The 17223-nt window shown below is 40.5% G+C and overlaps 1 protein-coding gene across 1 annotated transcript in view; it reads left to right on the top strand.

Annotated features, from left to right (window-relative positions):
* The window catches only part of LOC115570048 (uncharacterized), an 85568-nt gene extending 82873 nt beyond the window's left edge, over positions 1 to 2695 (top strand). Inside the window, exon 6 of the mRNA XM_030398299.1 lies at positions 408 to 2695. Within this exon, the coding sequence (XP_030254159.1) occupies positions 408 to 1553 (1146 nt within the window). The 3' untranslated portion in view covers positions 1554 to 2695. The remainder of the gene's footprint in view (positions 1 to 407) is intronic.
* Positions 2696 to 17223: the final 14528 nt, after the last annotated feature.

The following is a 17223-nucleotide window of genomic DNA, read 5'->3' as shown; positions in this document are numbered from 1 at the left end:
CATTGCTAGTAGTTACTGTAAGCTCATTACATAAAATTAAAGCATTTAGAGGCAATTCCACATTATAGTTATACATATGTGCTAACTGTAGCTGTTGTTCCCATCCAGTCTGCAGATATATTTCTACTGTGCCTAGATCACCTGGGGAAGCTGCAGTTTGTTGCCTAACAATGTTACAATACAATTGCATGATGTGGAGTTGAGGAAGCACATAGTGAGGCAGCCTGGGTTATAAGTCTAAATGGGTTAAATGCTTCAAGTATCATGGGTTAAATTGCATTTTTTGTAAATTACAATTTCTAGTGTAACCCTTAGGAAAGTTACTTTCTAGGCTATGAACCAATTGTTGTGAATTTTGTTGCTACTCATTCTCAATTGATACATGCTTTTTCTATCTTTTTCTATAGGGTAGTGAAGACCAAGCAGATGGTGACAAGCCCCTGTATCCTGGTGCACCTGTTTCAAAGCGAGAAAGTGTATTGATGCTGATGTCTTATGTGCTGCGGAACAATTTAACGGGCAAAGCACTTACTCATTTACTGGAACTGTTCAACCTGATGTTTCCAGGTCTAATTCCACCCTCACATTACCTTTTCCACAAAGAATTCGGAGGTTCTTCACAGTCTGAAGTTCACTTTTATTGTGAAAAATGTTTAGCATACCTTGGCATTAGTGCAGACTGTCCCTCTCATTGTACCCTTTGCAACACAGTATTTGATGCCAACACAAGTTTAAAAAAGGGCTTCTACTTTCTTGTAATTCCACTTCATGCACAGATTAAACAACTTCTGCAGGAACATGATGTCAGTCTTACTGAAAAACGTAGATCCTCTGGTGTTTTAACTGACATACAGTCTGGTGGAGAGTATCAAACATTGTGTGACAGTGGAGTTCTTGGAAAAGATGATTTGACTCTGATTTGGAATTGTGACGGTGCACCAGTGTTTAAAAGCTCCAAATGCAGCATTTGGCCGATTCAGTGCCAGATAATTGAACTGGAACCAGAAATGAGAAAAAGGCACATTTTGATGTCAGCATTATGGTTTGGGCCAACTAAACCATCCATGTTTACATTGCTGACACCATTTGTGAAAGAAGCTTCATTATTGGAGACTGAAGGTATTGACTTGCAAGACAGACAAGGACACGGTCATGTTTCCAAAGTATTTGTGCTGATTTGTAGCTCTGATTCTGTGGCTCGTCCATTGCTTCGCAACACTAAACAGTTCAATGGTTTTTATGGCTGCAATTTTTGCTTGCACAGAGGTGGTAAATCATATCCATACGAACAACCTGAACCCCCACTTAGAAATGAGAGGGATCATTTCAGTCATGCAATGTCAGGTACAACTGATGAGCCAGTGTATGGAGTCAAAGGGTCATCTCCTTTAATGCAACTTCAACACTTCCAAATGATAAATGGCTTCATTCCTGAATGTCAACACAATGTGTGCCTCGGAGTCACTCGGCAACTGTCTACACTGTGGTTTGATACATCAAACAGTGATTCCCCCTGGTACATGGGTAAAGAGATTGATGAAGTTGATAGGTGACTTGTAAAAATCAAACCACCTGTTGAGATTACTAGGACACCAAGGTCACTGACTGAAAGGAAGTTCTGGAAAGCTTCAGAGTGGCGAGCATTTCTCCTTTTCTATTCTCTACCTGTATTGAAAGGCATACTCCCTGCAAGATTTTGGAACCATTTGTTCCTACTGGTGTTTGGCATATATACATTATTGCAGGATACTATAAAGACCGAAAGCATCCTGATAGCAGAGCTAGCTCTAAAGAAATGTGTCATTCTGTTCCAAAGACTGTATGAAAAAAACAACATGACCTTTAATATGCACTTGCTAACACACACTGCTCAAAGTGTCAAACACTGGGGGCCATTATGGGCTACATCAACCTTTTCATTTGAATCCAATATGGGCACTCTCATGAAGTATTTTCATGGAACACAGTATGTCCCCTCACAAGTAGTCAGAACATTTCTGTTCTGGAGAGAATTGCCAGAAAGGGCCAAGAACACTATCCACCTAGAACATGAAAAGGTTCAATCTTTTGTTGAAGAACTTTACTTCAGTAAAAGAAAAACAGAAAATTGTGAAATACTAAATGAAAGTGTCAGAGGTTTTGGTCATCCCCCGGTGCAAAAAAGCATTAAAATGTCATATAGGCTTGCCATTGCAAAATTGTGTGGAAATCTAAGCAACTGCTTCTGGTCTTTCAACCGTTTTTTGGTTGATGGAGTTCTGTATCACAGTCAAAACTATGACAGACTGAAGAAGAGATACAACAGTGCTGTATGCTTGAAAGATGGTACATTTTGTTTAATTAATGACTTGGTTATTTTTAGACAAATGTGTTCACATCAAATTTCTGTATTTTGTTCATGTGCCAAACTATGTTGTGTTTTAGTTGAGGTACTTGCTAAATCAGACAGGCCTGTATGTAAAGATTCACAGATCAATGTACAAAGTACTTTCATGAGGTTAAAAGAACTGAAACTGTTCATGCTGTCTGGCCCAACATGATTAAAACAAAATGTGTTATTGTTGAAACAGATGATGCTGTGTACATAACACCATTGCCAAACCCTTATGAAAGGGACTAGAACTTGATCAATAAAGTCAAGTCAAATGTTTCTCTGTTTTTGTGTATGTTTTTAAGGTACATAAAGATAATGCAATTGAGCACACATACTATTTACTGTAAACTTTTAAACTCCAGCACTATATGATCTTGAACATGTAAGTTTATAACATGGGTAATACCTCAAAGCAAATGTGTGTAGTGAAAAACATTTTTATTCTGCTAAATTAAATGTAAGCACAAGTCAATGACTTGACCTTATTCTGTACTTGGATCAAGATATACTAAGTATAAGTACTTTGTGGCCGAAAGAAGCAAAAAAGTATACTAAAGTACAAGTATAAGCTTTAGTATTAAAGTATAAGTGTAAGTCTAAGTATTAATGTACTTGGTCTTAGACTATTCTTTATACTTTTCAGTGTAAGCCAAGTATACTTCACTATACTTTTCTTAAGTATATAAAATATAGTACATAAAAAGTACACTTCAAGTATACTGCCTCAGTTTTAGTATAAAATAAGTATACTTGTAGTACACTTGAATAAACTACTTTTTGCTAAGGGTAATCATGCATTCTTCTCTTAGCTTCTTCAATCATTGTTACATTCACAGAAAAATCATATTTTAATCTGTTTTAACTTAAATGACAACCTCTATTAGAGAGCTGTATGAATTGTTTTTAACTTATAATTAAACTTTTAACCAGGACATTTGTATTAAATATTAACCATTAACTTTATATATTAAAGTCACTTAAAACCACACAAAATGCCTTTTTTTATATTCACAAACATACAAATGAAATGAATGAAATGACCAGCCTCATCTCTGCTCCTCTGTACCGACAGGACGGTTGGGCTAATGCTAATTAGCGTTCCACTAGCTTAAACACGCTATATCAAAACTGTTCAAAACTGTAAAAGTTACGGTCTAAATCAAATACTAAACATGTCATGAAGCGACAACAAATGACAACAACAAACCTTGTGCCCTTTATCAGCCAGGTGCTAAGTAACTCATTTTCATTATGTTCAGCAAAACCTTGCAGGCAGATTTTCAACATGGAGACACACACGATTCACCAGCACACTTGGGCGCCGAAAAGGGGGGGATAAGGGGAAGGATTCTAGGGGCCCATCATTTACAGGGGCCCAGAAAGGCCCCTAATAAAATTGGAATACTGACAAAAATAATATGACACTAATTTGTTAGTTTATAATCATAAATGTGCATCACTTAATGCACTGATAAGTTTATTTTGGAAATATTTCTCTAGGCCCCCCCCCCCCCCCCCCGCCCCCTTACGTAAAATGGTTCGGTCCTTTCATCAATCAACTGAACTGCTGCGCGGGTGCGTGTATTCAGTCAGTAAGGAGACGGAGAGAAGGGAAAATGCCCCAGAAGTCGGGTAGCCAAAAAAGGAAAGACAAAAAGATTAGGCAGGAGAGAGAAGCAAAGGGGTGTCAGTATGTCACCCAGTTTTTCCAAAAACAAGGTGGGTTTTGTTCATGTGGTGGTCTGCTGTTTATCTTAACCTTGTGGTTTTTAAGCTAGCTCACTTTTCTCCCCATATTAGCTCATATTTTGGAAGAAAACTCTGGATTTTTAGATTTCACTGTTCACGTTTAGCAAGCTGCCCATATTTAATCAGTTGACCACCCCTCCTGTCAAAAATGATGCATGTTTGAACAGACACGTCAAGTGCAACAGCAGCCGCCGCAGCTGTCTGTGAGCCCCGTGAGCCACCTACCCCTGAACCAGCCACAGTACCCCCACCTACCCCTGAACCAGCCCCAGTAGGCCTACCCACAACTGAGGAAGGAGGTGAGCAGCTCTGTGTTGAATTAATCTGTTATTATGGAAAAAAGATAAATTGAAATTAATGAATAAAGATCATTCTGAAATAAAAACACATAGTCTGTATTTATTTCAGAATGATTTAAATGGTTTAAAAAGCATTTAGCCTATAACTTTATTTTGTTTTGTTGAAATTTAGCTATCACTGAAACTGAACTATAAACTCACTGAAATACTATGTTTGGTCAGTAGTTTGGGACTCTCACCCCTTGCTTTGCAGTAGGAAAAGAGGAGAAATTTGCTGGTGCTTGCAGACTAAGTGACTGCTCTCAATCCAATCAGAGAAACGTTAACAATATTAAATCGCAACGACCATAGAGCCTCATTTATGTTTTTCCACCCCAACTCTAATTCCACCACGTATAGTTTTAGAGATAAATTAGTATTATTATTATTAGTTTTAATAGATTTTTTTTTAACAAAATATAAACGTATATAACAAACTTAATAAAAACAACAACAAAAACATAATGTAAGACAGCATATAGTTTACATTGAGTGCAGTGGCTGGTCTAAGTGTGTGTGTGTGTGTGTGTGTGTGTGTGTGTTTGTGTGTGTGTGTGTGTGTGTGTGGGGGGGGGGGGTTGTGATGTGCATGTTTGAAAGAGAAATTGTGTGGTATTGCTATAATAGTAATTTTGGAGATAAATTACACCTAAATGCAGGGCTACAAGAGGGAGACAGTGAGCAGTGGGATACTGACAAATCACTGACAGTAAAACAGAATGGTGGGAGGAAACCTGAATCTGGTGATGCGATTTCAAATGGTATTACAGGAAATTCTATATAATTCATGTATGTCATGCATTTGTATTTTTCAGGTAATTTAATTAAAGAGAATTTTATATTTTAACCATTAAAGTTGCAGACTTGCAGACAATGAATCTAAATTCCATTGTATTCTGAGTGTTCAGTGCTTCCCCTACCAAGTAGCTGTCATGTTGTTCTTTTCACACATATAGGAAATTATAGTCAAAAATATAATTAAAATGCACAGTTTGATGTAAACAGCATAACAAATTTTCCCCGACCTTATGGCCGGCTATACAGGGGCCCAGTAATATTTCTTTTCATGGGGCCCAAAATCCCTGGCAGCGCCCCTGCCAGCACACACACCAGATGCTTTTTGTTCACAACCAGACGGTTTCAAAATAAAAGTCCCGCGTTTCGCGTCTCATATAATTAATTAAATAATAACCTGGCTTCAAAGAATATTAGTAAACTGAATGAACGGAACCAAGTATTTTATGTGGTGAAAATAACTAGTTAGCGAAAAAAAAAAAAACTCGCTTGCCAGCAACACGAAAAAAAACCGGCACCTGCTGCAGACTAAGACACAACTATTTGGCTACCACGTTAAGCTATCAAAACTAGATGTTGTAAGATAATAAGTTAAGTTTTATTTACCATTTACATAGTTTTCTCTGGTCTCAAGCTGGAGAGTGATGAACGTTCGCCTCAGCCCGTTCAAATCTAAAGCCCGCCCAAATCTGAAGCCCGCAGATGTCTTCAACCCAATCTGTTGGGTCAAAGTATTTAACCCAACCTTGGATAAAAACAACCCAATCAGCTCAAAATCCACAGCTACCCAGCAGATGGGTTATGAAAATAACCCAGCATTTTTTAGTGTGCATGATTGATTAATTTGCTGATTAATTGCTCCTAGCGTTCCTTAGTAACTGTTATTTTACTGTTATATTTTCAATAAACTATTATTTTAATGTCTGATGGCTTAAAGCCATGCTCTGTGTTTTTCTCCCTTGTAATATCTTGATCACTCTGCTTTGTTGTGGCTCATAGCGCACACATAAGCCCTCTCCAGGACAGAATGTGAGTGGGTGGGAGGCTGTGGATGTGTTATGAAGTCCTCATCAGAGAGACAGACAGCCTTACATCAGTTCCACAGACGCCAGTGCTGATGCTCCATACATTTCCATTCATTAGAGACACAGTGGAGAATGTGGAGTGGTTATGTGGCAGGGGAGGCATGTGGTTGGCTCGTTTAATCATCTCTTCCTGTTTATCTACATTTCAGGAGATGTTAAGGTTTTCTATATTACTCTTGTGTCTTACTGAATACTTACAGAACAGTGTAATAATTTCAGAATCAAATCAAATGAAAGCATTCATTTTCTTTCCCACTACAAAAAATGGAAGCTTGTGTGTTGGTTAACTCTACCAATGTTACACATTTAAGTGTGTTTACAGGCCTTGGGAAGTACTACTGCGTATGTGAATAAAGTGGACTGATCTGGTTTAACTGTAGTTTAGCAGTGGTTCAGTGCTTTCCTTGAAACAGCAACTACCAGTGCTTCTTTTCTTTATATACTGTAGGACACCGAACAGTCACTGATTGAAACAATAAAGCCTTATACATGATATATTATCTGAAGGCTCTTGTTTAATTCACTCCTGCATAGGTTGCGGCTGAAACAAAAAGTAAAAAATGTAATATATGACACAATGATATATCTAAGCAACACATTAATTTAATGTTGATGAAGGTTTTCTGTCATCCAGGTGAAAACGCCACCCATAGTTGGTTGTGAAGAGATTCTGACCACCGCTGCAGATTCCAACTGAAATCATCTCCTGCAACAGTCTTCGCAGCTCAAAGTAGGCAGAGACCATCTTTTATAACTGCCCCTGACTGGGTTTATTTTTAAATGAAAATAATAATTATTTTTATAATAATAATGATAATATTGGTAGTGATATTGATTGTAATTCAAAGTCAAAATTTTGTATCCTCATTCAGCATGAGTTATTGGTGTCTGTATTGGACAGGTTTCTTCCATAATTCCTCATTCATCATTCCAATTCACTATCATCATCTGTTTGTTTGTGTTCCTTAAATATTTGTATTAAGTCAATTAATACATATTTTAAGACCCAGTCGTTGTTCTGTGTATTTCTTTGAAGTGGAACACCTTTGGATATTTGACAGAAAACCTCACAAGTTATTGATATGATTAATTTTCCTCTTTGGAAGTTGTGCCCCCAAACTTAATCGTTGCCTTTGAGCAAGGCACCTCAGCAATACCCAGGATGTGAGCCAGCATTCTCCAACTGCCAGTCCATATCATTCTTTTTTGGTCCAAATGGGACTTGAACCAGCAACCTTCAAGCCAAGTCACTACGGACTGAGCTATTGCCACACAAACACAACTGTAAATGAATACTGATGTTGCTCTGTGTCAGCTAAATGTGTAAATAGAGTTTCCTATGAGTAGCAACTTTTCAGCTTGTTCTGCTTCTCCCTACTGGCTAGTAAAAACAATTGATGTTGGTTTGAAGCATAACAAATCAAATAATGACGACCTCAAGGTTGGTCCTGCATTATTCCTCAATCTTGATTGCGCCTCAATTGTGTATTAAATACAATTTGAATACCTTTATTTCAGTTTCTGTTGCATATTCCTTTATATATAATGTTTAATCAGTACATAGAAGAAATGGGCCAGATAGTATTGTATCTCATATCAATTACACTTTGTGACTCAGTTTGCTATGCATCATATTTTGAAGAGTGAGGTAGTGGCTAAAAGTAGATCATCACGTACATCATGATTTGGACAGTTGAATGGGGAATCCTAGGTAACCACTCTCCCATCAGCCTTACAGCCCACAGAGATCATGTAGGAGTGAAACAAACAGACCTTTTGTGTTTCAAGTTGATTCTCAGCATGTGCCCCATAACAGTCAGTGCTGTCCATTCTCTACCATAGCCACTCTTCATCTGTCTTTGTTGAAAATGATTACCGTGGTTTGGCTGCCCAACTGGTGTGTTTGCAAGGGCTCTATCTTTAGACTGGAGCTGCTAAAATTCACTTCAGCGGTTGCCATGGAGACAGGAGTGCCAGCCTAACTGCACTAGAGTAGTACCATTACACTGAGAATGAGGATAATGTTGAAATAATGATAATTACTATGCTATGAATGAGTAAAGCAGGGTCATTGGCTCTTTGCATTGCTAGTGCTTTGATGGTGTCATTAGATATGGTTGTGCTGATCATGACAAACATTTTAATCACATATATTTTAATTACGCTGAGCATTTGAATTACGATGTACATGTAAAAAGCACAATACGGACAAGATAATTAGCAAGAGCTATAAACTGTGCAGCGTGTCAGTTTCATGCTCTGTACTTAAAGTATGTTAAATAACATTGTCTCTATGAAATTAAAATAAAATGCTTTTGTCCAATGCAACATACAATAAGTGTTTTTTATGTGGATATGTCCATCAAACTTTATCAATTATGCTCAATTTCTTCAACTGCTACATTTACAACAATAAGAGAATACAAGACTGAGGAGAGGGTGTTTTTATTAGCCAAGGTACGACCTGAAAAGATTTGTTTTTAGTCTGAGATGGATGATCATTGATGTGTACAGTTTCTGCTGTCCTGCTGTCAGTAGGGAGCTCATTCCACCAATGTGAACAGGACAGCAAGCAGTCATGACATTGAGTGGTAGATTGCCCTCCCTTGTAGTGAGGGAGTAACATGGCAATTGGCAGTGGCAAAGTGTTGATGGGTTGGAGTGTATGGATGGATCAGCATTCACAGCATAGTCCACATAAATCAGTGGCTTGAATCCATTTTGAGCAGCCAACGGTACCTTAGCAGGTTGTGAAGGAGCAGTGAGTGTAGTGTGGGAGAACTTGGGAAGGATCAAGATCCACCGAGCTGCTGCAGTCAGGATAAGCTACAGGAATCAAATGGCACATGCAGGCACACCAGCCAGGAGTTAGTTGCAGGAGTGTCGACATGAGATAAGAGCCTGGGCTACAATCTGCGCACCCTTTGGATGACGATGGACATATCCAAGTACATTGTACTTTTAAAAGAAAAGATGGAGGGGGATGGAGATAAGGAGGGAAGGAACCAACTTCGGGACAAACAACGCCACCTGGGGACTTGCACCCCAGGATATAAAAATCAAAGTCTATAAATGGCACAGTGTCAAGACTGATGAGGCAGAGGCCTTAGATAAAACAATTGTTTTCATTTATAATGCTTTAAAGGAAACCTAAAAAGGAAACTGGAACTGCTGAAGAGATTTCAAACAAGGCGAGTACAAGAATATATTTTATTAGCAGAAACAATCTAAAAGAAGCCAACTATAACAATACTAAAATGCTAATGAAAGAAGTATAATAAACTAAAATCAGTGGGCTAGGTCAAGTAAAGTAAGAAAAGTACCATGTCTCACTAGTCTGGGGGGGCAACACTACCACAAAACATACACTAAAAGCACCCCTGTGCCTACTTGCATGCAACAGGAGTGAGGTTTCACTACGATGCCTAGCCTCCCACCTGAGGACACCCAGGCTGCACTGAAAATCAAGGGAACAAAAAAAAAAAAAACACTTCCTGAAACAAAGAGAATCAAAAGATAAGAAAAACAACCCAATTGATAATTAAACAATTTAAAAAACATACACATTCAAAGATAACAGAAATGTATTCAAAGTAATCTTACATCTGGACCAAGAGGACAAATCAAAACCATACAAAATCGGCAAATAAGTCCAAAACAGTGGAAAAAGCTGGTTTAAAAGGAAAACTAGGGAAAAGAAAAGGCAAACCTAACAAAGCAAAACAGAACACCAGCAGGTGAGTCTAAAACACAAAAAGGCACGTTAGTGAGGGGGACAACTTTAAACCACCAGGAAACAAAAAAATGGGGGCCCTACTCACCACCTTCAGCAGGCAACTACCATCAGGGACCAGTAAGAAGCTGGAGTGAGCCAGCCGAGGCCTTTTATACTGCACCTGGATAAGGGGGAGGAGCTTAGGGAGGAGTTTTGCTGGACTACCTGGGTTGCGTTCACAACACCTCACTGTGGTTCACTACATATACATATAACAAAAGGTGTCTTGCACCTGGTATCCTAGAGCTGAATACTGTTTTCTAATTACAAATAAAAAAAGGGTTATATGACGTATGTGGGAACCATTTTAGATAATTATGTGAATGATGCAATAAAGCTTCAGCCAGAAAAACTCCAGAAGGGGACCAACTAGTGCCATCAAACCTTTATGGACATCCTGCTATTATCAAGACGCACTGCCTGAAAAGCGTTGGAGGCATTCCTTCTCTCTGGTCTTTCTACCAACGGTGTACACATTTGGAGTGGGTTATGTTGCTATGGCAACAGCAACCTCTCCAATTAAAGCTTTTAGCTAGAGCAGTATTTCAAAGAGAACTCAAGAATGAGTCATATTTTTCTAACAATGATGTATGAGATGGACTGATGTCTTCTGCATTATAACATCTTTGATTGTTTGACAGCCTGAATTCTCAGAATTAGTGTGCATCATATTCTTAAAGCAGGAATGTTTGATCTTTATGGGTTCAGGATAACTGCAATTGAAAAAGGCAGATGAAAAATAGCCTCTTGGCTAATTCTGGCGCATTTACAGTAATGTTATTAATGTGCACTGTCCCTGTTTTCAAATTGAGTCACAAAGAGAAAAGCACGCAGATATATAGATACATGCCCATCCACACTTCTCTCACTCTTTGGAGCTAAATATGGAGAGGAGTGGTACACTAATTACGCGTCAGGATTAATGGCTGTGCATGTCCATCATGGACATGGACAGCTGAACACACACACATACACACAGACACACACACACACACACACACACACCCACATATTCACACACACACCGTAAGATACAAACCGTGCAGACCAAGCTGTACTTTTAGGTTTAAAAGACACAAAGCATTGCTTATATACTGATACTTGTACTCATTAACTTGTGAAGTTTGAAATTATCATAAAATATATATTGTTACCGTTTTAAATGTGAAAATTTAATCAGAACTAATACAAAAAGGGCAATAAATTAAATGTTTTCTTTATTTATCTGACCTGTTTGTATGTGGTGTTTTGTTTAAGCCTGTTTCCCATTTGATAAGTGTGCCATCTACTGACCTTTATCTGCACCACTGTATTTCATTGCAGAAAACTCAACTCTAACTGAAGGGAACATTATTGACTGGAGAACAGAGTTTTGACACAACATTGGAACATGGATTTTCCAGTTTATGAGAGGGCCAGGCCATTATTAAGTTGGGGAATGGCTGCTTAAATTGAAACTCTCGCCAAAATGCAACCTAGGCTTTTTTTGTGAATATATACGAGTCAAACTTTTGTGTAAAAACATAATTACGATGAAAGAGGCACTTTTAAGATTGACCGTATTTTCGTTTTCGGCTCAAACTCAATTTCAATGGGAATGCATGGGACACTTTTACGCTAGCTTCAAAATTGCTATTTTTAAAACACTAAGAAGGCTCAACGCAACATGAGACTTTGCTCGTAGAATCAGCAGGGCCTCTACACATGAACACGAGCATTGAGAACATTGTTTGTGTGCACAGAGTTTGTTAAAAAGAACGTTTTTGAACAACTCACCTTAGCAGTAGCTTGTTCCGCTAGCCATTGTCATGACAGCCCAGACGTACTCGGGGATCGACATGTCTGGGCTGTGTACACAAACAATGTTCTCAATGCTCATGTTCATGTGTAGAGACCAGTACCACTGCTCGCCATTTTGGTGCCCTAAGCATAATTCCTTTATGATTTAAGTTGTAAATATTAAAAAGGTGGCAAAGATGACCAACAAAATGAGAAATTATACTTGTGGCGTTATGTCAAGTTAGCATACTAACCAGCTAGCAGTGAAAACACCAACCCTACCCCTGTCCTCTGAGCTCCCAGCCCAGGCAGAGTCAACTAAGAGGGCTGTGGCTAACGGGGCTAGCTACCTAACAGCAGCTACTGTTGGCAGCAGTTAACAGTCACTCTGGTGATATGCCGATAATATGAATCTAACAGGTGGCTAACTCTCACGCATTACACCTTTAATTATGATTTCTTAGGTCTGCTTCTTTGCAGAACAACAGTTCACCTGACGCATACAAGTTGTTCGGGAACTGCTCTGCTCTGTACTGAGGGGTTAATGTCAAGTTTCTCAGTTTTTTCGCAGAGGAAGACGGGGCCGTGGGCAGCCGCTTTGCCATGCTTAATCTTGTTTTGACAGGGGAGCTCAGTTTGTTGTAGTGATGTGCGAGTCATGAATGAATCGTTCAAAACTCGAGATTCGTTTTACTGACTCTGGAGTTACGAGTCATTGTCTCCATTAACTCGTTCACTGACTCACTGCTGCTACCGCCAGCTGACAGCAAAGAGGAGACATGCCACACAACTGTTATTCTAACTGCACTTGCTTAGATGTATCAAGCTAATTGCTGTATTAGCTCCGATCATTATTTCAACTCAACCCACCTGTCTCCTCTCCTTTCTGCCCCGAGCTGAGCTGTATTACAGGCTGATACAGAATAAGAATGATTGACTGACCCAGTATGGAAGCGAATTTGTACCATAATTCAAATTAAAATGCATTAACAGAAATGCTTTTTCATTTTCAGAATGTAGCTGCATTTTTTGACTCATAAATAGAATTAGTAATAAATCATCCAAATTGCATTTTCATTTTCTTCTTCAAGACTGCTCATTTTGTGACTTCATTCAAATAATAAAGAAAAGGACATTTAAGATTAAATTTTTAAAAGATGTCCCAGCAAATAGGTACCAAAATTCAATTTGAAATGTCAAATTTGAAAATTAAAATGCATTAGCCGAAATGCTTTTTCATCTCAAAGTCAGAGCTGCATTTTCTGACTCATAAATAAAATGAGTAATAAATCATCCAGATTGCATTTTCATTTTCTCCTTCAAGACTGCTCATTATGTTACATAAATAAAAAGAAAACTGCTTTTTCGTTTTGAAGCCCACCCCCCGCAAAAAAAGGTCCAAAATTCAATTTGAATTCGCAATCCCAAGCAGCGCAGGAGAGTGACGTCCGCGGCCTCTCTTCTTCTTCAGCCCCCAGTCTGATCGACCGTGCTACGCATCTACGTTAGGGGGCAGCGGTGTGCTTATTCGACACTGGAGCAAGAGAAGGGACAAGAGGAGAGTGTGAAGGCTGTGTTGGTAGCATAGACTGTGGTCCATGTTTTCAGAAACAGCGGGGAAATCACCACCATGTCCAGTTCTGTACTGCGGTCAAGCCAGCCATGGTTCGCGTTTGCTTGGTTAAATCAGCCGCACATTTTTTTTCCAGTGCACAAATGCTCTAAAATTTATGGTGATTGTAATGAAGCCACTCTGAAGAGCTGCTGGCAGTGACTGTGAGTCAGACTGCAGTCTCACAGTCAGACACATGAAACACACACGGTACTTTACAGTCAGTATTGCCGGTAATAAACTGAAGGTATCAGCGCTGGACCGTACCTCGATGTCGCCCCCATATTGGATGTGGCAGCTCAGCCCTGTGAACTAATACAAGTTAATGGAGTGAACTTTATAAGGCTCCTTCTACAAAGTGCTATAAGCTAATGTCTCTCTCTCTCCCACACCCACGCACCTGCAGCGGGTTACAAAATCACCGGCCGCTTTATAGCCTGGAGCCTCGCGCCGCCCCGTTGCCAGATGATTTCGTGTACTACACGCGGTATTTGGTCAAGTCATAGTTTTGCCTAGACTAAAGCTTTTGTGCATTAACGTCTACCAGTGTTTCCCCCCTAACTCTGCTTTATTCTGCCTCCAACGACCTCCCGTGCCGCGACCGAGCCGAGACCCCGCTCCAGCTCCCAGCACCTCTGCACGCTCCACCTGCCCTGCGCTCCTCCGAGTGAGGACACGACTTCCAGTTCTCCGGCGCCCGGAGCGTGGCTTCCCTGTGCACACCCCCTACTACTCTGACTTTGTCCGTGTTACAATAAACACTCCTTGCATCCAGCTACAGCCTCCTGTCCGCTTCTGGGTCTCACCTGGGCTAAAGATGCCTAACATTAACAGATCAAAACAGAGTAAATGGCAGCTATCTGGTATCAAATCCACAGAGCGAGCGGCCGCGGTGTCCGCTCCTGCCTGCCCCAGCCAGCCCCAGCCAGCCCCCACACACCGGCCTGTCGCCTGTGCAGCTGTGTGGGAGGGGACAGAAGAGACCCCGGCGCTGCTGCAGAGGAGCCGTGGACGGCGATGACTGAACAGCTGGTGAATTACAATATAATCTATTTCTCGCCTTTCCCCCGATGATCTGAATAAGTCGCTAAGTTTGTCGCTAGTCGCTTTTTAGAAATAATGTCGCTAAGAGGGTCTGAAAAGTCGCTAAGTCTAGCGAGAAAGTCGCCAAGTTGGCAACACTGAAGAAGAGAGGCCGCTTGGGATTGCAAATTCAAATTGAATTTTGGACCTTTTTTTGCGGGGGGGGGGGGGCTTCAAAAAGAAAAAGCAGTTTTCTTTTTATTTATGTAACATAATGAGCAGTCTTGAAGAAGAAAATGAAAATGCAATCTGGATGATTTATTACTCATTTTATTTATGAGTCAGAAAATGCAGCTCTGACTTTGAAATGAAAAAGCATTTCTGCTAATGCATTTTAATTTTCAAATTTGACATTTCAAATTTAATTTTGGTACCTATTTGCTGGGCCATCTTTTGAAAAATAAACCTTAAATGTCCTTTTCTTTCTCATTTGAATTAAGTTACAAAATGAGCAGTCTTGAAGAAGAAAATGAAAATGCCATTTGGATTATTTATTACAAATTTTATTTATGAGTCAAAAAATGCAGCTACATTCTGAAAATGAAAAAGCATTTCTGTTAATGCATTTTAATTTGAATTATGGTACAAATTCGCTTCCATAGACCCAGTAGCTCTAGCTCACAGCTCACTCGCTCTCCCTCCCAGCTCGTAGAGCCCCTCCCTTACCTGAAAAACTCGCTGCTCCACACCGTTCAGGATTCAGCATCTCAGACTCACAGTTTGCATGCCTACTAGTGATGGCTCGGTCATGAACAAATCAGTTCGAATGAACAACTCTTAAACGCGAACGAACTGAACTGATTCCCCATTTCAGTTCTCTCTCATTCGTTCTCACAGACCAGTCGCTGTTAAGTTATCAGAGTGGTGAGGAGGACTGAGAGCCAGCCAATCGTATGCGAGTGAGTCTGGGACACTGTCGTCGAATTTTAGCCAATGAGAAACAGGAAAGCATAGCAACCGTTTCCAAGAAAAAAAAACAACATTTCATTTCATTCGAAGCTCATCATTCTCGTTTGGTCACTGATTCCTTTTCTGTAGTTCTCGTTCAGTCAGTCACTCGTCCTTGGCTAGCCGGCTTTAGCTGTTAGCTGCTAACTGTTGTGTTATCTAAAAGTACACATAATCATGAAGTTGCAGGCATGTATTTGCATTAAACTGCAGTGTAAAGTTGACCATTAGCAAGACCGTTTGAGAATGAGGAGCTGAGAACTGTGCATGACATGATTCACCGCTCGTTCTCATTCCTTCACTGATTCCTCTCCTGTCATTCTCGTTCAGTCAGTCACTCGTTCTTGGCTAGGCGGCTTTAGCTGTTAGCTGTTGTGTTGTCTAAAAGTACACATAATCATGAGTTGCAGCTATGTATTTGCCTTGAACTACAGTGTTATGTTGACTGTTAGCACAATCGTTTGAGAACGAGGAGCTGAGAACTGTGCATTACGTGATTCACCGCTCGTTCTCGTTCCTTCACTGATTCCTCTCCTGTCATTCTTGTTCAGTCAGTCACTCGTTCTTGGCTAGCCGGCTATAGCTGTTAGCTGTTGTGTTGTCTAAAAGTATACATAATCATGAAGTTGCAGCTATGTATTTGCCATTAACTACAGTGTTATGTTGACCGTTGGCACGATCGTTTGAGAACGAGGAGCTGAGAACTGTGCATTACGTGATTTACCGCTGAACGACATTGTACAGGCAGCACGACTGAACGAACGAACAAACAAACTAGATGAACGATTCATCCTGCCGAACTGACCGACGGGAACTGAATCTCGACATCGAACAAAGAATTCGACCTCTAATGCCTACGCAGCTCACTCGCTCTCCCTCCAGCTCATAGAGCCCCTCCCTTATCCTAGAAACTCGCCAACTCGCTGCTCCAAGCCGTTCAGGACTCAGTGGCTGCAATTCGCAGCTCACAGCTCACTCGCTCTCCCTCCAGCTTACAGAGCCCCTCCCTTACCCGAGAAACTCGCTGCTTTGCACGGTTCAGGACTCATTGGCTGGAACTCGTAGCTCACAGCAGCTCACAGCAGCTCACTCGCTCTCCCTCCAGCTCGTAGAGCCCCTCCCTTACCCGAGAAACTCGCTGCTCCGCGCCGTTCAGGACTCAGCATCTCAGACTCACAGTTCACAGGCAGCTCAGCTCACTCGCTCTCTCCCCCCTTCCTGCTCCCGTGCTCTCAGAGAGCCGCTCCCTCACCTGAGCAGTGTGCTGCTCCGCTCCATTTACGGGAAGTCTCTGAGTCACAGAAATTATTCCCTATACAAAATCATGTCTTGCAAATGTATGTATGTAAATAAAAACTGAAAATAAACCACAGCTGTGTTGCTGTCCCTCTCATGCAGTTCCGCCCAATCAAGTTACTGATTTATTTAGAAAATGATAGTGTGCTGCACAGTCTGAGTGACTGACTCAAGTGACTCGAAAACCTGATTCACTTTAGTGAGTGACTCATACAAACTCGAGTCAGTAAAAGGAGTCGAGTATCCCATCACTAGTTTGTGGAGGGGGCTTGTTGTGCCACCCAGATTTGCTTCCCTCAGAGCAGTTTTCCCCAGACATACGTTCCTCTTCCACACGAAAACAGCATGTCAGTGAAATTATGTCAAATTCCGCGATATTCCGTGTTAAA

Source organism: Sparus aurata, chromosome 19 (assembly GCF_900880675.1).
Source record: "Sparus aurata chromosome 19, fSpaAur1.1, whole genome shotgun sequence".
Lineage (NCBI taxonomy): Eukaryota > Metazoa > Chordata > Actinopteri > Spariformes > Sparidae > Sparus > Sparus aurata.
Note: the sequence above shows the minus strand (reverse complement) of the source record. Positions and strands in the feature narration are given on the sequence as shown.